The 17,466-nt window shown below is 39.3% G+C and overlaps 5 protein-coding genes across 5 annotated transcripts; 2 read left to right on the forward strand and 3 right to left on the reverse strand.

Moving 5' to 3' along the window:
- The first annotated feature begins 613 nt into the window (after window positions 1-613).
- Window positions 614-10,137, forward strand: LOC111597029 (macoilin). The gene is made up of 12 exons (XM_030226156.1): window positions 614-676; window positions 4,373-4,829; window positions 5,858-6,002; window positions 6,075-6,201; window positions 6,277-6,403; window positions 6,463-7,100; window positions 7,379-7,642; window positions 7,712-7,726; window positions 7,790-7,894; window positions 7,964-8,676; window positions 8,739-8,931; window positions 8,993-10,137. Exons 2-12 carry the CDS (start codon window positions 4,750-4,752, stop codon window positions 9,577-9,579), a joined length of 2,994 nt encoding a protein of 997 aa, XP_030082016.1. The 5' UTR covers window positions 614-676; window positions 4,373-4,749; the 3' UTR covers window positions 9,580-10,137.
- A 743-nt stretch (window positions 10,138-10,880) lies between these two features.
- On the forward strand, window positions 10,881-11,403 carry LOC111597052. Its single transcript, XM_023311570.2, has 2 exons — window positions 10,881-11,056; window positions 11,108-11,403. The coding sequence occupies exons 1-2, from the start codon at window positions 10,984-10,986 to the stop codon at window positions 11,389-11,391; spliced, it is 357 nt and encodes a 118-aa protein (XP_023167338.1). The 5' UTR covers window positions 10,881-10,983; the 3' UTR covers window positions 11,392-11,403.
- A 156-nt stretch (window positions 11,404-11,559) lies between these two features.
- On the reverse strand, window positions 11,560-13,084 carry LOC111597051 (SWI/SNF-related matrix-associated actin-dependent regulator of chromatin subfamily E member 1-related). Its single transcript, XM_023311569.2, has 2 exons — window positions 12,447-13,084; window positions 11,560-12,360 (listed from the first exon to the last, which is right to left on the reverse strand). The coding sequence occupies exons 1-2, from the start codon at window positions 12,914-12,916 to the stop codon at window positions 11,583-11,585; spliced, it is 1,248 nt and encodes a 415-aa protein (XP_023167337.2). The 5' UTR covers window positions 12,917-13,084; the 3' UTR covers window positions 11,560-11,582.
- Window positions 13,085-13,938: 854 nt separating this feature from the next.
- On the reverse strand, window positions 13,939-16,116 carry LOC111597050. The gene is given in 3 exon segments (XM_023311568.2): window positions 13,939-15,049; window positions 15,052-15,394; window positions 15,453-16,116. Coding segments are annotated over 3 exon segments (1,644 nt in total). The 5' UTR covers window positions 15,719-16,116; the 3' UTR covers window positions 13,939-14,014.
- Window positions 16,117-16,328: 212 nt separating this feature from the next.
- Window positions 16,329-17,259, reverse strand: LOC111597021 (dynein regulatory complex protein 8). The gene is made up of 4 exons (XM_023311530.2): window positions 17,130-17,259; window positions 16,837-17,074; window positions 16,563-16,773; window positions 16,329-16,510 (listed from the first exon to the last, which is right to left on the reverse strand). The coding sequence occupies exons 1-4, from the start codon at window positions 17,140-17,142 to the stop codon at window positions 16,400-16,402; spliced, it is 573 nt and encodes a 190-aa protein (XP_023167298.1). The 5' UTR covers window positions 17,143-17,259; the 3' UTR covers window positions 16,329-16,399.
- Window positions 17,260-17,466: the final 207 nt, after the last annotated feature.

Here is a 17,466-nt window from a genome sequence, read left to right on the forward strand (position 1 = left end):
TTATTTTCCAATAGGTAAAATTGAATATGCAGTGAAGAAGATAGGATATGCTGTGCTTATGCATAAGTCAAGTTTTTTATATAAGTAAATTTAATACTCAACTGAAGAATAATGCCTTGCCGCATATATTTTCCTAATTTATTTCACATATTTATATCGAGATATAAATGATAAGTCACTAAATATAGATGGAATGTTTAATCAGTTTCTTTCAGTTAAATTTGTTGCTTTAAAAATGTCGATAAATTTGTGATTTCCAACACTTAACCATTTCATGATTATCCTATCTGTTATAGCTTTCAGTTAATTTTTAAGCTTTTGTTGAGTGTCCTGCACATATCGATAGTTATGCTGATTTCACTTACTAAGAAACGATAGTTGAAATAAAATGCATAAGTTAAAGCTGAATGGATCTTATACAAGTATAGACTTTTAATAATTTGATTTTGACAATTTTTTAACATCACTATTTTGCGGTAAATTTGATTAAAATAATAAGCATTGATCTAGTTCGTATATTACAAATATCGTTCACTGTTAATAGAAACAGTTCACGAAATGTAAATGTTATTGGCACTGTAAAGCAACATTTCTGTTTGGTATTTTTCATAAATAAAAAGTCTTTGCACCTATATGTGTGTGTGCGCGTCATTTTAGAGCGTGAATTTTCGATTCGGTAAAAAAAACGTAAAAAAGCTAATCAATAATATTTATGAATGTTTAAAAAATTGATGCATTTTAAAAGGGACTGCAATATATGATCAAATTCGGTAACTAATTGTATTAAACTCCAAGCAACGCCGAACGACGTGCAAAAGAAAAATTTTGGTTTCTCTGTGCCAAAGAATTTACACACATGAGTATACGCATACATATACATACGTACGTGTGCATACACAAGTATATGTATGTACATGTGAGGCTGTTGTAAGAAATGTGCAAAATTTTATAAAACATCCATATACAAATGTGTTTAAACTCATGGCGGAACACGTTAGCCACTCTGTTTAATTGTCGATAATACAGTGGAAGCTGCAAAAGTGAGAGAGCTGAGCAGAGCCAATACACAATCTTGTGAAACTGTATGCTAAATTAAAAAAAAAAGATAGAAAAACAAAAAAAAAACATGTCTAAGCATGTACAAATATGCATGAATGTAGTTATTAAAATATAGACTTTCATACATATACACATGCATATATAAAAGAGCGCGCGTGTATATTCAGAGTGAAATATGTACATTAATATATCCGTGCATACATAGGGACCGCCGCCAACAAACCACACATACATGCGCAACACGCATACAGGCTGTTTCGTGTTTCTGTTTGTGCGTGTAGATATATATATATGTGTGTGTGCTTGAATGTAATGCGAAAAAGCAACGTAACCGCTGACGACGTCGGCAGCTGGCTTCAACATCTAGGAGCAGCATCCTTGTTTCTTTTCCTGTAAGCACGCTCTCTTGTTGCTTTCAGTCTGCAGATGTGGATGCTGTTCAACAGCAAACCCCCAACCCCAACCACCACCACTGCCATCACCACCCCAAAACAACAGTCGCAGACTCAGTTTTAACCGCAACAGTCACAATCCACACAGTCCCCGTTGTGTATTTTGATCAACTTTTCACTTTTTGCTTAGCAGTTGTTATTGTTGCTTCTACTGCTTACCCAGAGTTTTTAGTGCTGTGTATATTTAATGCTAACTATAAACTGATATTTTGTTTGGATTATTATCAAATCGGCACCGGTGTTAATAAAATAATATTGAGTACTCTATAACAATATAGAATGTTGCACTCAAATAAAAATTCTATTTTAGCATTTTTTTGTATATTTACAAAAATAACATAATCAAAATATTTAATCACATACAAATGCATGCTTATTCACGTATCAAAGTTCCTTAACTAATTGTTTGGCTTAGATTGTGATATGGAAATGCCTTTTTGTTGTTCTTCGGTCTCTCAAACAGCTGTACATTTGTAAACGTGACAATTTGATCGCAACAGTTTCTTATATGCCTCTGCGTGCGTGTGTCCCATTCTGATTTAGTGTTTAAAAGTGCAGACAGATTTAACATTCGTCTGTTAGAACACAGGACTTAACAGTGCAATAACAGTATGTTAGGCAGGTCCTCACCAAAGTTATTTATTTACTATATTAATACTTTTATGAATATAGCTAATGCCAAATATATCGAATATTGCGAAAAGGAAATATTCTATGTGAATCGATATAGAAATGTATACATAAGTAAATCACTTAAATAATTCTATAAGCTCATTTTCAAATCAACCAAACTTATTTATTCTCAATGACATTCTTATATGTAATTGCTTTGCTGTCCTCAGTAGAATTACCATCTTAATACATGAACACATACATATATAGGTTCATTTATACACACATACACATTCTTATGCAGGTATGAATTTTAATGTGAAGCCAGACGTCATCAGTAAGCTTAGCTTCCGTTACCGTTGCTTGTTGTGTCAGTTTCATGCTCTCGTATGATGCGCTCCACTTTTGGATGCTATTTATAAACGTTTTTATATGTATGCATGTATTCAACCCACACACACAGGCAAAACACATGCGCAAGAATGGTTTCTCTGCTGGGAAACAGCTTCCTTAAAATCTGCATACATAGTTCCGCTTCCGTCCAAGCTCTATACTGGTGTGTGTGTGTGTTTCAGCGCAGTCGCACTCTGTCCAGAATATAAAACGGATTGATGATGCCTGTGTGTTAGTGTAATTACGTCTGTGTATGGGTCACACAATCATTCAACTTACCGGGCAGCATCCACATGTTGAGGCGCGTGCAATTGCCGCTTCATTCCTGTTCTCTCCATACATATATACATACATACATACATAATATCCTGCGGCGGAACTGTGGTTTGCACTTATATTAACCCGAATAAAATACAATTAGACATATTTACTAAATTGGAAATGAAGCTGCATCGGTAATGAACTGATACGCATATCAGCATGAAAGTTCTTTTCCATAATCTTATCTGGAGAAATATTTTTTGGCTGCCGCCTAAGTGAACCCACTTGAAATTATGAACAGGAAGTTTTTTAATTATTTTTGACTTCACGATACTCAGACAAAAAACCTTTTAAAATGAAAACTAAACTGATAAAACTAGTCAAAAATTCAGTTGTTTTCAAAATGATTAAAAAGATAATTTTATAAGCAATTTTACAGTTATGAAGGTTTACTTAGCGACACATAAAAATTCCAATGTTAAAATATTAGGGTGAACCAAAAAAGTCTTCAAAAAAGAAAAAGACTTGGAGATATATTTATTACTGTGCTTATACATAACTTATTTAAAATAATCGATTGCTTTTCAGAAATGTATAAAAGAGCAAGATTTTTATTTACTTATAGACTGTTAAAAAGGGTCACCCGAACAATAATTTGCTGACGTCCTAGTGTCAATGTGTGTATCTGGTGATTTAATGCTGTTATTGTTTTGCTTGGCAGCCTGTTACGCGAATACACATGTATTGTTTATAAATTTGCATAAGCATCAGCAGCAGCAGCACATAATGACTTTTAATTTTCTTTTTGATTTACTTTTATGATCGGTTGTTTCGCCCGTTGCGCTTTCAAGTTGAATGTCACCTGTTCTGTTAAATTGGGAGGAGCAGTGTTTAAGGGTGAGGAGCAGTTTTTGCTGAAAACATACAAAGCAATAAAAATCGATATACGATTGCGAGCTTTTTACGGTTAACTTTTTATACGCTCTCTTTCATACATAGGCGCTGCAGCTGATCTCCATTAGAAAAGTTTGCTATAGTTGCCCCTTTTCCTTATGATTATCCTTTTCTGTTTTTTTTTTTTTTGGCTTTTTTGGTTGTTTAACGGCGAAACTAAATGCTAAATGTTGTAATTCGGGTATAGATAAATGTGAATTTGTTGTATACTAAATAGGCTGACCGCATTTCAACACCAAATGCACGCCCACGCTTGCACTTAGGCAGCATCAATAACAATAACAACAATAATAACAATAGTATAAGCAGAAGCGGTAAACGCACAACAAAACGAAAGTGTTCTCAACAAAATAGCTTAAAAATAGTTTTCGAATAAATAAATAAAAGCGTCTCATGCCATCGTCGTTGACAGTTTTGTAGCCTAAAATGCAATGATACTATAAATGAATTTAATCGTATAGCATAGACATACATATTATGTATGTGCACGCACACATGTACATGTACATGTACATGTACGTGTACATACATTTGTATGCATAAATGAAAAGAATAACATTTTCAAGTTTTTTTATCTTCACTCTCTTGCTTTTGTGTGTTTGCATGTGTTTGTGTGCGTGTGTATATGCGTGTATTTGCAGTTAAGAACTGAAAGCCGGCTCAGCGGGAGGTAAATTTTGCGTACGCGTGAGATGTGAGGAAATGCCGCGCCGGCAGCTGCCATATCGATGTCGACAACTTCAACGCCAACAGCAGCAGCAGCAGAAGCAACTAAAAGTATCGCAAACCCCAGCAACATAATTAAATAATTGCCAACAGATCGATCTCCATCTGATAAATTAAGTGTAAAGTGAGTGAGTGATTGAGTGAACGCAGTGTAGAGCTTCGGAGCGTTCGAAAAATTAAATAATAACATTGGCAGGCAAATCCATAAAAGGAATACACACAATTAACAAAAAGTTCTTTAATCGAAATATTGCAACCAATCGAATAAATTAAATTTCAACGTGCTGCAAAAATGAAGCGGCGCAATGCGGATTGTGGCAAATTACGTCGCCCAATGAAGCGGAACAAAATCACAGAGGGCATGTATGGCAGGTAAGTGCTTAAATACCACCAACAAGATCTTCTCTATTTACGTCTGTTACGTATAACGTATTAGAGATGGGCGCATTTAACGATACATTGAAAATGACACAAACCAAAGCAAAAACTAGAAAATGAACGACTAAGCAAGAAAGTTACTTCAATATGTTATTTAATTTTATTTTTTATTTAACTTTATTTTTATATTTAAATGAATATTAGAAAACATAAATATTGAAGCATACATTCTGATATTTGAACACATTGTGTTCGTGTCACGCAAACAAAACACGTAGCGCGCCCTATTGTATGTGTATATGAACACATACATATCTATCCAGTTTATCGCACTGATTCGCATACTGCACTGATCGCGTAATACATAATTCTAGATATGGTTGGTTCATAACAAAACTTGTATTAAGCTGCTCAACGTCAAATTTATTTTGGTTTATCAAAATCAGAAACAAAAATCAAATTCGTTACGATTTAGTTTTGACAGAAAATATATTACTAAATCAATTACCAATTAATTATTAATTAGAGTTCAAATAAAATGTTATTTTATGCATTTCAGGTAGTTATATTAAAGCAAGCCGCAGACAATTCCCAAAAATTTATTTAACATAGCTATAAAAATATATATATGAGGGTCGGTCAGCAGGCCGAAAAGTCAGCTTGACCAATTATGAGAATCAGTTCTTTACATTTCTTCTACTTCTTGTTTAATGTTGTCAGCATTCAGAGATTGTCACATTGTTTTTAGTTTTATTACGCATTTATTTGTTTGTTTACATTTTGATTTTGCATATATTATATATATATATTTATATATATATATATATATATCTAGATGTCTGTATGTGCGTTACAAACTAATTGAGTTAGATAATTTGTTTAGAGAATATTTTTGTTATTTAATTGCATTTGAAATTGGTCTTAATCAAATTAATGACGAATCGATCAATCAAATATGTGTTAAGTATCATCTATGAAGATCATTGTATAATCTCTGCATTTCTCTATTTGGACTCTTTCAGCACAACTGTTTTATACATGAAATTTCTAATACTTTGGGCCATTGTGATGGTGGCCGACTTCATGTTTATGTTCCGATTTGAATTCCTATGGCCTTTCTGGCTGCTGCTACGCTCCGTGCATGACTCCTTTAAGTATAAGGGCTTGGTAAATAAATAAATAAATAAATTTTGCTTATCGAATTGAATTATTTATAAATTCTCATGACTTTCGCCATAGGCATTTTCTGTGCTATTCGTGTGCATTGCAATAACATCGGACCTGGTGTGCTTGTTCTTCATACCCGTACATTGGCTGCTCTTTGCGGCCAGTACGTACGTCTGGGTGCAGTACGTCTGGCATACAGGTGAGTCTACATCATCATGTCATTTATAATAATAATATTTATTTATATGCATGTTTTCCTTGCGATATCTTGCAGATAAGGGCATCTGTTTGCCAACTATCATATTATGGATGTTGTTTGTCTACCTGGAGGTGGGCATACGATGGAAAGACAGTCGTCATATGCCACATTTGGATCTATGCCGACCGTTTGCCGCGCACTGGTGAGTGGTCGATCGCTTGTCCAATGTATGATACTTTGTCTATATCTTGTTATCTTTAGCATTGGCTATCCAGTGGTTACGCTCGGCTTTGGCTTCAAAAGCTATGTTGGCTATCGTATGCGCCAGCGCAAGCAGCGCGAGGTTGCAAAAGAGAATGAGTTTTATATGCAGCTGTTGCAGCAGGCGCTGCCAGCTGAGGAGGCTACCGATGAGGCACAAATAGCAGGCGCGACAGCGGTGACCGTTGCAACCAACGGTGCAGTGGTTGTGCCCAATGGCACTGGCGGCGCGCCGGCAGCGCTCACCACATCGTCCACATCCCAGGCGAATGGTATTTTGGCAACTGCAACGCAAGCACAAAATCATCACGAGCATCATCACAGCGGCAGCGGAGGCGGCGGCGGTGGCACCAGCAGCAGTGCCAGCAATAGCAATCATCATCATCATCACCATCACAACAACAATAATAATAACAACAATAACAACAGTAGCAGCAGCAACAGCATCAGCAATCATCACACCAAGGATAACACAACTAGCGACAGCAGCACATCGACTGCGACAACGGCAGCAGCAGTATCGGCTGCTGCAGCAGCCACATCATCGCCAGCATCATCGTCATCGTCCACAAACACATCAGCCTCTGCGACAGCTAGGCAATCAAATTCAACAACATTAGCAGCAGCGACAACAACAGGTGCAGCACCAACTACTCGCATTATATTATTCCCATAACTTTCCCGACTTTCATAGCTTATCTATGTGGCTAGAATTTTATGTACGAATGTAGTATATGTAATCAGTAACTAACGAGTTCCATAATCTCCTGGCAACCACACAAATTTGTATATGTTCTCTACACCACACACATACTGTATGTATGTATGTGTGTGTGTGTAACCATAAGCGATAAAAATCAATGATTGTTTATATATTTAAATGTAAAACTAAATATTTGTGTATCTATATTTGCAGCAACCTCAAATGGTCATGTTGGCGGTGGCTCAAGAAATCATCGGCGTAGCATGGACAAGGACAAGCATCGCAATAAAAGCGATGCAGGCGACACTGAGCACAATAATGGCACGCGTGGTGGTAAAAATAGTAACAGTAACAGCAACAGCAACAGCTATCACCAAGTGGATGGCAATGCAGCTACAACAAGTAGTAACAGTAAGGAGAAGTCAGACTGGGATAGTGGCAATAGCAACTATCAACAACAACAACAACAACAACAACAACAACAACAACAGCAGCAACAGCAACAACAACAACAGCAGCAGCAGCAGCAACAACAGCAACAAGGGGCAAAGGACAAACAGGGTGCATTGAACAAAAAGAAAACGCTTAATTCGAAGCAAATTGATATCGCCCCCTTGCTTGCAGACAAAAAGACGCACAATGCTGTCAGCAATGGTAACGTCCTGCAGTTCGAAACAGATGAGGCACCGGTCGTGGAATCAGTGCCTCAGGTAGAGAAGGCGCCGAAAGGTAAGTGCTAAGCTGACAAAGAATATTCAATTTTGGACATTGTAATCTGAAAATCGTTTCGTCCCACAGGCCGTCGGAATCGCGGTAAGAAGGATAATTCAGCCAAAGACAATCATAGCCAGCAGCAGGCGCAACATAAGGAGGCTGCAGCCACAGCTGCACCTGCTGCCGCGGCAACTGCCACCAACAGCAGCAACAATAACAACAACAACAACAACAACAACAACAATGATGCAAGCTCCGTTTCGTCGTCAACCAGCTCATCGTCGAGCAATGCCGCCGCTGCCGCCATCTCGCACATAGCCAGCAAAGTTGTATCCAAGATATGCGAAACATGTCTAAAGCTAGAGGCAGATGTCAAGAAATATCGTGCCGAGATTAGCCACATGAAGCAAATCGAGAACGAACTTCGCCAGAAGCTGGACGTCAATCTAACCAGCAAATCCAGTTTGCAGGCCAAACAGAAGGAGTGCGATGAGCTTGAGAAGCGCATACAGGAGCTTAACAATGCACGCCATGCAGACATGCTCAGTTTACAGACCGTGGAACGTCGTCTGAACGAGGAACGCCGCCAAAAGCAATCTCTTGACGCTCAGCTGGCCAACGAAAAGAAGGCACGTAAAACTGCCGAGGAGAAAGCGGCACGTCCTGAGTGTAGCGCCCAATGCAAGCAGCGTCGCCAGCAAATCGACGAAGAGTTGAAGCGCGTGCGCAATGAACTCAAACAGACCGACGATGCTTGGAAGCTGGCCGTGGATCATGGTCGCAAATTCGAGCAGGAGGTGAGTTCAACAACAAACTTTGTCAATTAAATATAATAAATTAATATCTATTCTCTTGACAGTATCATATGCTGGAACTTAAGGTGCAAAATCGCGAGTCCACGCAGGCGGATGCTGAAATGCTTATGAATGCACTGGCTACTATGCAGGAGAAGAACACAACGTTGGAGAAGAATCTATCCGCAGAGACGAGAGTTAAGCTGGACTTATTCTCGGCTCTGGGCGTGGCAAAGCGCCGGCTAGAAATAGCTGACAGTATGTACAACTGGGCTGCTGGCAGAAGAGCACACGTAATGAACAAATTGTTTGCTTGCAGGTCAACGTCGGTCCAAGGAGGATGAGGTCATTGATCTCAAGGCCAAGATAGCACAGCTGCTGGCTGTTATGCCGGATACGCTATGCCTGAATACGGGGCCGCATGGTAGTGGAAGCATGCTGCGCATGAACGATACACCTCCGCTACAATCGGGCGGACCGGGCCCGTCCTCGCCCATGCTCAGTTTGGGTGTTGCGCAAGATTATCAACAGCACCAACATCAACAACATCAACAGCACCAGCAGCACCAGCAACATCAACAGCTTCAGCAGCACCAGCACCAGCAACAGCAACAGCAGCATCAACAGCAGCATCAACAGCACCAACAGCAGCAGCACCAACAGCAGCAGCACCAACACCAGCAGCAGCAGCAACAGGTTGTGCCCGTATCTCAGCAGCAGCAACAGCAAATGGTGCCTGTGAGTGTGGCTGCAGCGCTTCATGTAGTAGCCGGCAATGTGGTTAACGGAGGTGGAGGCGGCGGCCTCTCGACGCTGGATCCAAATGCTAGCGTCTATACGCCCAAGACAGGCAACATGATGGTGGTGCCGCCGGTGAAAATGAATCCCAATGGTGCGGATGCCTGACGCCAGCAGCACCAACAGCAGTCATCGGCGTTATCGTCAGCGACTGTGTCATCCTCGCATCAGCTATTGAGACGACAAGTATGAGATTATTATAATTTATATGAAACGTAACAGCAAACAGCATCAGCATAAGCATCAGCAACGGCAACCGAACGATTTAGACTACAGTAGTCAACAGAAGACAAATGGGAGCAGTTTGCATATGATATAAAGAATGTCCGAACTAAGCATAAGAAGTTTCCTTTAACAAATCCACACAACTACAACAGTATCACATCGATGTACACCCATTTTCAATTTCCATAACACACAATCGAAGCAGAGATACATTTCACAACAGAAGTTAGTTGATTGTTTTCCAAATTCCACACAGTATGAATGCCCCCAGTTATATGCTTTTATTTTTGACTTATCTCAAAATGACTCGAAATGTCATTAAACTTAATTAAACTAAAATCCAAACATTTTAAGCATGTTTGAAGCAAAAAAAAAATGGAAATTGTTTTCCAAATTCCCAACTGAGAATTTAGTTATCTGTAAATGAAATGTTCGCATCCAGTTGTCAACTACTATTTAATCCACCCAGGATCCGCTCATTTTAATACATTAACACACACACTCTCAACCACACATTTGGCAGACTCGTTGCGCGAGTTTTTGATTAATTTGAAACATTTCAAAAATAATAAGATGAGAAAAACGCAAAAAAAAAAACAAAACTAAAAATGATAATATCGATTTTTAATTGAAAATGCGAACGATTAGATAGAATTAGAAAAGATCTGTTTACTACTTACTTTACAAAACGCTGTGAGAGTTGACCAACTTTTAGTGATGGCTTTTGAATTTGGCGTGATTTATGCTTTTAGCCAAATTGTCTGCCCTCTTTCAATGGAATTTTTGAAGTCTGCGCCCTTGATTTATTATCTCATTAAATTATTTTTGTTATAAACTTTAATTGTACGCCTATTATGTAGAATTTAACTATTTTGAAAAAAAAAACCAACAAATTTATTTTTAAGTTTTAATTTATTTGTTGCTCTTCCTAAACGAAAAAGATAAAAAACACAACAAAAACAAACAAATATAAAAGCAAGTTGAAAATGCTTGAATTTAAATGCGAAGAAAACGAAAAACGAGAACTATTTTGTTTAATAATAATAATAAAAAACAACAAACAAAAACAAAAAAATAACATTCACTGCGTGAAGCTAGTAAATATTTGTTTTTAATTTATATTGCCTTTTCAAACTTTACTTTTTATTTTAGTTTATAATTTCGAAACTCGTATTCCTGTCAACAAAGTAGCTCGCCCACACACATGTCCGTTAGATTCAAGTCAGTGTCAAACCAAAACAAGTTCAGTCTAAAATCAGACTCAAGAATCTAGTTTCCATTTTCAAAATGATCTATTATTTGCTGCAGGCGGTTTCGACTGCCATTTTTGGCACAGTTGCCACCGTGTGGCTGATCGAAGGTAAGGACCACCGCCTGCGCCCTGTTGCCACTTTGATAATCCATCCCGCAGAAACTCTAATCAACCTAATGATGACCAGCTTTTTGATGGTATTGCGCGTCGCCTGCCATCCGCTGATGGTGTTGCCAACCACCTTCGGGGTCTATTTTCTGATACGCAAGGTGTGGCTTCGACGTCGACAAGTTGATGGTGAGACAAGTGTTATCATGGGGCAGCGCTCAACAATACGTTCTCCAAGAATTGGGTCTTTTCGCAGCATTGGTAGCATTTCATCGCGTAGTAATGATAGCTGCGATTACGAAGACGACGAGATTCGCGGCTCGCTCAGATCGTAATTCAATCAGAGGCTTGATTTTTTTTGTTTTAAATTAATGAAGTATTTGTAGAGTATTTGGCTTGATTCACTAGATTTACTCTTAAAGCTGCATTTACAAACATACTTATGTATAAAATTGTACTTAATCTAATACAGAGAGAGGCATTTCCTCCGGTATGAGTCCCGCCCCATTTGATGTGGTTTTACTATTCACGGTTTCTGTAAGGATGAGGTATCCATTTTGCCCAGTAGCTCCGCCACCTTTAGCAGCATGGCATTGTTCTGTTGGTCACCGGCAGTCGCGCTGCTGCTGATCATTTCGGCCAAGTGATGCATGTACTTGTCCACACTGTCCACGTTGAGTCCGCTGGGATGTACTGGCGGCAGCGTTATGCCACCCAAAGCGGAGACGATTTTCTGTCGCAGATTCTTCGTGTATGCCACTAAGCGTGCATTCTCCTCCTTCAGCTCAGACACTTCGCCCATAATTTTCGCATGACCGGCCTTTGTGTTATCCACATGCTGCTCCAGCACCGCGTTCTGTTGTTCCAGATCCGTTTTCGTCTTGCGCAAAGTGCGTAGCTCATTCTCTGTGCTTCGATTGTGCTCAATGAACTCGTTGGTATAGATGGGTATTTCACCTGCTAAGCTGGGACGCGGTGCTGGTGCGCAGGAGCTGAACGCGGGCGGCGTCGGTGTACGTTTCACTTGGGCGAGTGGTATATCATCCGGATCGGGTGTCGGGGTGCTCTGCTGTTTGTTCACACCACTCGGCTTCACAATTGCTTTCTTAGCGGCAGTAGCTGCGGCGGCGGCGGCGGCGGCGGCGGCTGTGTCAATACTGCTGCTGTTGCTGTTGCTGTGATTAGTTGCCTTCTCCTTGGGTGTGCTGGCGTTTTTGTTATCAAACACCTTTTTCGCCTTAGCCAATTCGGTTGCCACTATTTCCGGATGCTCCTTCAGGAACTTGTGCATCTGTTCCTGGTATCTGAAATTTTGAAAACATTTTGTGAGTGTTGGATGATATACATATATGTACATGTATATAAAATTAATTTCTCGTATTCAATTTACAATGCCTTGTCCTTGGCTGCCGCCTCTAGATACGGCGCCTTGCGTTCATCTGTCAGCTGGTGCCACTCCTCTCCAATCATTTTGGTATGCTCCAATGCGGTGCGATTTGGATGCTCCCGACGCAGTTGCTCCCTTCGATCGTTCATGAATCTCACGTATGAGTTCAGTGGCATTTTCGGTGCTCCAGCTACATTGATTCGTCGCTGGGTGAGCTTCTTCAGTTCAGTATCCAGATCGTTGCCAGTCACAGCATTTCGTCCTTTTGCTTTATTCTTTTTTTTTGTTACTTTGCCACTGGCGACGCCGGCGCTGCTGCCGTTGCCGCCACTGGGTGGAAGAGTCCCATTATTTTCTTCTTCCGCATTTAATGATTTGGCTGACACAGATGCCGCTTGCTCTTCAACTGTTGCATCTAAGTTCTCTGTTGCGTCCTGGTTTATTGCACTTTTGTTTTCTTGTTTGTTATCCATAATTTTACAATTCACACTTTTTTAGACAACTTGTTTATGTTTTATCGATAGCTTGCCAATTGCAACTTTGCGTTTATTTCACTAATGAGTTCACTGTTACATATTTCACATTATAAACATATATTTATCAAAAGTTTCTATGATAATTGTTTAACATTTATTTATTGTATAAAAATGTACACAAAGCACTGCAACATAACCTCTGTACTCTTTACTCTCTCAGAATGCTTAATTATTGTGTTGTTATACAAATATCTGTTATACAAAATCAGCTGTTAACATAAGAACATGGCTGTATTTTTATAAACACTTATTATGTGTATGAACCAAGAAACAATTAACTTTAAAGATGACATCATTTACTATAAAATTTAATTTTTTACAAGTTTTCACTGTTTTGTTTTATTTAAGAACTTTACTGTCATAATTACATCACTTGTTTTAAACTTTGCGTCATTACGAACAGATGACAGCTCTGCTCTGACACATTTCTACATTTACGTAGTGACGTCATCAAAATGTGGCGCGATTTTGATTATCAGCAATCTCATAACTGCGCACTTTAAACAATAAACAAAGTAAAACGTAACAAAATTTTTGTACAGATTTGAACGCTTAAATACCGGCAGATAATATATTATGTAATAATAAATCCGCTTCCCAGATAATTGTTGTACGACAACAAATCAAAGTCTTCCGCTGTGGTCTTTTCTATATTTTGAATATTTCATATACATTTGTGGTTTGCATGGTCTTGGGTAATTGTTTGAGCACAATAATTAAAAGGTTATAATTACAAAGAGTTTAATTAGCCTATGTGAATGACAGGTGTCAAATATAAATAGAAACTTACAAATTAGCCTAGCATTTTATCAATATCAATGTAAAGCCATTTCTCGATGATAAATTCTGTACATTTTAAGCAGCTACGACTGCAAGTATATGTAAATTACGTACTAAAACACTTAAAACTGAAGGCGGCCAGCCAAAAAACTAAACATAAATTAACAATGTTAAGAGAGAGATAAAAAGAGAGAGTTGGCTGATCCTATAGGTTTTTCAATTTGAAAAATTAACAATTAAGCCTCTCTGTCGAGTTCAGATTAAACTGGGAAATAGTTCATCAAAATTGCTTTCCCAGGGAAATTCCTCGTCCTCTGCGGCCATCGCAATGTCATTGTCCAAATGCGACAGAGTCGTCGATGACGGGGAGCCAATCACCGACTCATAGCCATGATCCGATGTGGCTGAATGCATAGATAATGCAGGTGATTTGGCTAGCGGCGAAATGGCTTTAATGCGTGGACACAGGAATTTCTCGATGGGCTCGAAATTTAAATGGCTGGTCGCTTCATCGTCCGAGTCATCGGTGGCGTTGATCACGTTGAGGTAAACCTGTGAGGGCGACGTTGCTGGCAACGGGCACTTCATGATTGCATCTGTCGTGTTGTCATCGCCAGCACTGACGCCTTCACCGTAGATGACCTCAACGGCCTCATTCACAGGCACTGCATCGCCGTCCATGACAATGGTAATGGAGTTGGTTTTAGCATCGTACGTGCCATACACCGTATCCGGTGTGGCACTCTGCAGGAATGCAGCTGCTGAAAGTGTCTTCGTTGATGTTGGTGTTGTTGTGGCCGTAGCTTTTTTTTGTATGTTTCCATTTATCGTTGACACCTGTATAGGCGGTCTGTTTTTGTTGTTGTCCGTGCTGTTGGTGTTCGTGGATGCCGTTGTGCATATCGTAACGGGCTGAGCTTTGATATGATCATTTATGCCATCAGCTCTATGCCCGCTGGATTCCATGCACTCTGCTGGGGTCCCCACCACTGATCCAGGCAGTCGCTCTGGGTCGCTTGCATCTTTGGCAGCAGCTTGGCGGCATGTGCCACTGCTTGCTTCCAGGTCTGCTGTGATATCTGCGAGGAGACTCTCGGCCAGCTCTTCAAGTCGTCGCGCATCGAACTCTTCATCGTCGACGAGCAGCATGTCTTGTATAGAAGGCAGAGTGCCACAATTCTCCAAAGTGAGGCTGTTGTGTTGCTCTGCTTCAGCTGCTGTTGTAACATTCGAGATGTCATCAATGCACGCGCTGACGACTGTGTGTCCACTTGTGTACCCTGCTGCAGAGGGTCAGCATTGGATGCTGCAGATCCAGTGAGTGTGGACACACAGCCCTCAGCGCCTGCATTGATGTCAGCTGTGTTGCTGTTGCTGCTGCTGTTGTTGTTGTTGTTTTTGTAATTTTTGGCATGCTGCTTCATTTCGGCAAGCTCTTGACGCATTTCTTCCATTTCCGAGTCGAGCTTTTGATTCTTTGCCATTAGCGATTCGTTGATGCTCTGTAGGCTTTCGCACTTGTTTTGTAATATTTCCGTTTTCTCTGTCAATTCCTTGATTTCATACTCCATTTCCTCCATGCGCGCCTTCTTCCTGTCACGACTGGTTTGTGCGGCCACACGATTCTTTAGTTTTCTATTGGGTAGACAAGGTTTAAGTACAGGTTGCTTGCTTCTGCTTAATTAAAACTTACTTTCTCTGTACCTTCTCCTCCCATGACAAATGATCCAGACGACGCTTTTTGGCCTTTGCGGGCCCCGCCGCGTTTGAAGCCATTGATACGGTTTCCTCATCGACTACACTGTTCGACGAGGATGAATAACCCGAACTAGAAGGCGACGACCCGCCCTTCAGCAGCACCGCAGTGGCTGATAAGGGAGCGGGTCGCAGCTTGGGCAATGTGTTTAAATTCAAATTGGAGCCAAGTGGCATACATTTGGAGAAGAGCACTGGTGCCATATTTTGTTGTTGTTGTTGATGTTATATGTTGTTATTGCAATTATTAATTGATAGCAGTGCAATACGAATTGCAAATTAAATTTTCATTTTTGATTGGAGCTCTCAATTGGCGTGTTCGACGCGCGAGCACTGAATTTTATCTGATTTTCTACACCGGACTTAATTCATTGGCAGCGATGCCTTTACGTTTGCTGCTTCTGCTGCGCCTTTCATGTAATTGACCAGTCTGGATTTCTTCATTGCCTCTGTGCTGCTTGCTCAGGTTTAGTCAGCCCAATCTCACGAAATTTCCTCAATCTGCTTGCAATTCTGCGCACCGTTAAGATGTCGTGGACTTTTCTGAATGGGTTGTCGTAAAAAGCTGACGTGGCTCTTCCTCACTGGCTCGATGAAAAAATCGAGTTGAAAGAAGCAGACAATGACAAACAAGATGTTATTTAACATAACGGCGTTAACACTAACATACTATGTTGTTAACAGAATTCTTGCTCAAATTTGCGCACAACGTATTTTCAAATATAAACAATTATATTTTTAAATGCCTAAATTTATATAAAAAATATATATATAACAAATTTTAAACTCTAATTTCATTCTGAATATTTTGTAATTTGAAACACATAATTTGTATCCATGCAGCAGCAGTTAGTTACAGTTAAATCTGCATGGTATTTGCATATTCTAGAGACCAAGCATTTGGGGCATTGGCGAGCGTTCCTTTTTCTTTTCTTTCTCGTTGGCAGCAAGCTCCTCCCTGATCGCGTCGGCGACATCATAAATTGTGGTTTTGTGCTAGTAAAATAGTAAAATATATTATGCACTTTATCTATATTGACTTATTTACCCTTAATTGATTTATGTAGAATAAATATGGTATATTCCCTGTGATCGGATCTATTGCCACTGGCCACATATTCTCCAATTCAGCTTTTGAAAATTTTTCGGCTTCTTCCTCCATTAACTTTCCAAAGTATTCCTTTGTAAGAAATCGTTTATTTTCAGGATCCAATATTTCAAAAGCTGATAGAAGTTTTTCCGGGGTTGCGGGTTCCATTCTGTAATAAATTGCAATAGAAAGTTAATATATAATTAAGTTTTAAATTAGAAATCAGATTTACTTTCGATTCATAAGCAATGTAGAAACATGCGCCATAAATTTTGGCAAATGCGTTTCACCAGGATTTTCCGGTGATTCAGTTGCTGCAATAATTTCGTTTATCTCATTTTCTGATGGTACACAGCCTAAAAATCGTAGCACGTTGCCAATATTTCGAGTGTCAATGAATTTATCACCATGATGATCGAAAATGCAGAACGCTTCTGAGATGCGAACTTCAAGTTCATTTACAAGTTGGACTGTCAATGGGTGTTAATTATTTGGACAGCATAACAAGCTGAATCTGCAACTTACTGCCGATCTCCATATTTTGCGATAAAAATGTAATTTATCAAAGAAAATATTAATAGGAATTTGTTTTATTACACGGTTAATTTTGCATTAAAAAGATGAATGTAAAAGATTGATTGGAAAGTAATTGCATACCTACATCATATTCTATGTACAAATAGAATATTTAACATTTCTTGCCTGCTTGCTGTGTTTTCCGTTATTTCTTTTTTGAAAAAAAAGGTATGGCCTCCATTTAAATTAACTTCAGAAACTGTCATCGACAATTCCAATTTCCTGTGAATGGACACCGATAAGTGTATATGTATCGATATTTTTAATATGACAGCTGGATTTGTAT

This window comes from Drosophila hydei, unplaced genomic scaffold, assembly GCF_003285905.1.
Source record: "Drosophila hydei strain 15085-1641.00,03,60 unplaced genomic scaffold, DhydRS2 tig00000060-arrow-pilon, whole genome shotgun sequence".
Taxonomy (NCBI): Eukaryota; Metazoa; Arthropoda; class Insecta; order Diptera; family Drosophilidae; genus Drosophila; species Drosophila hydei.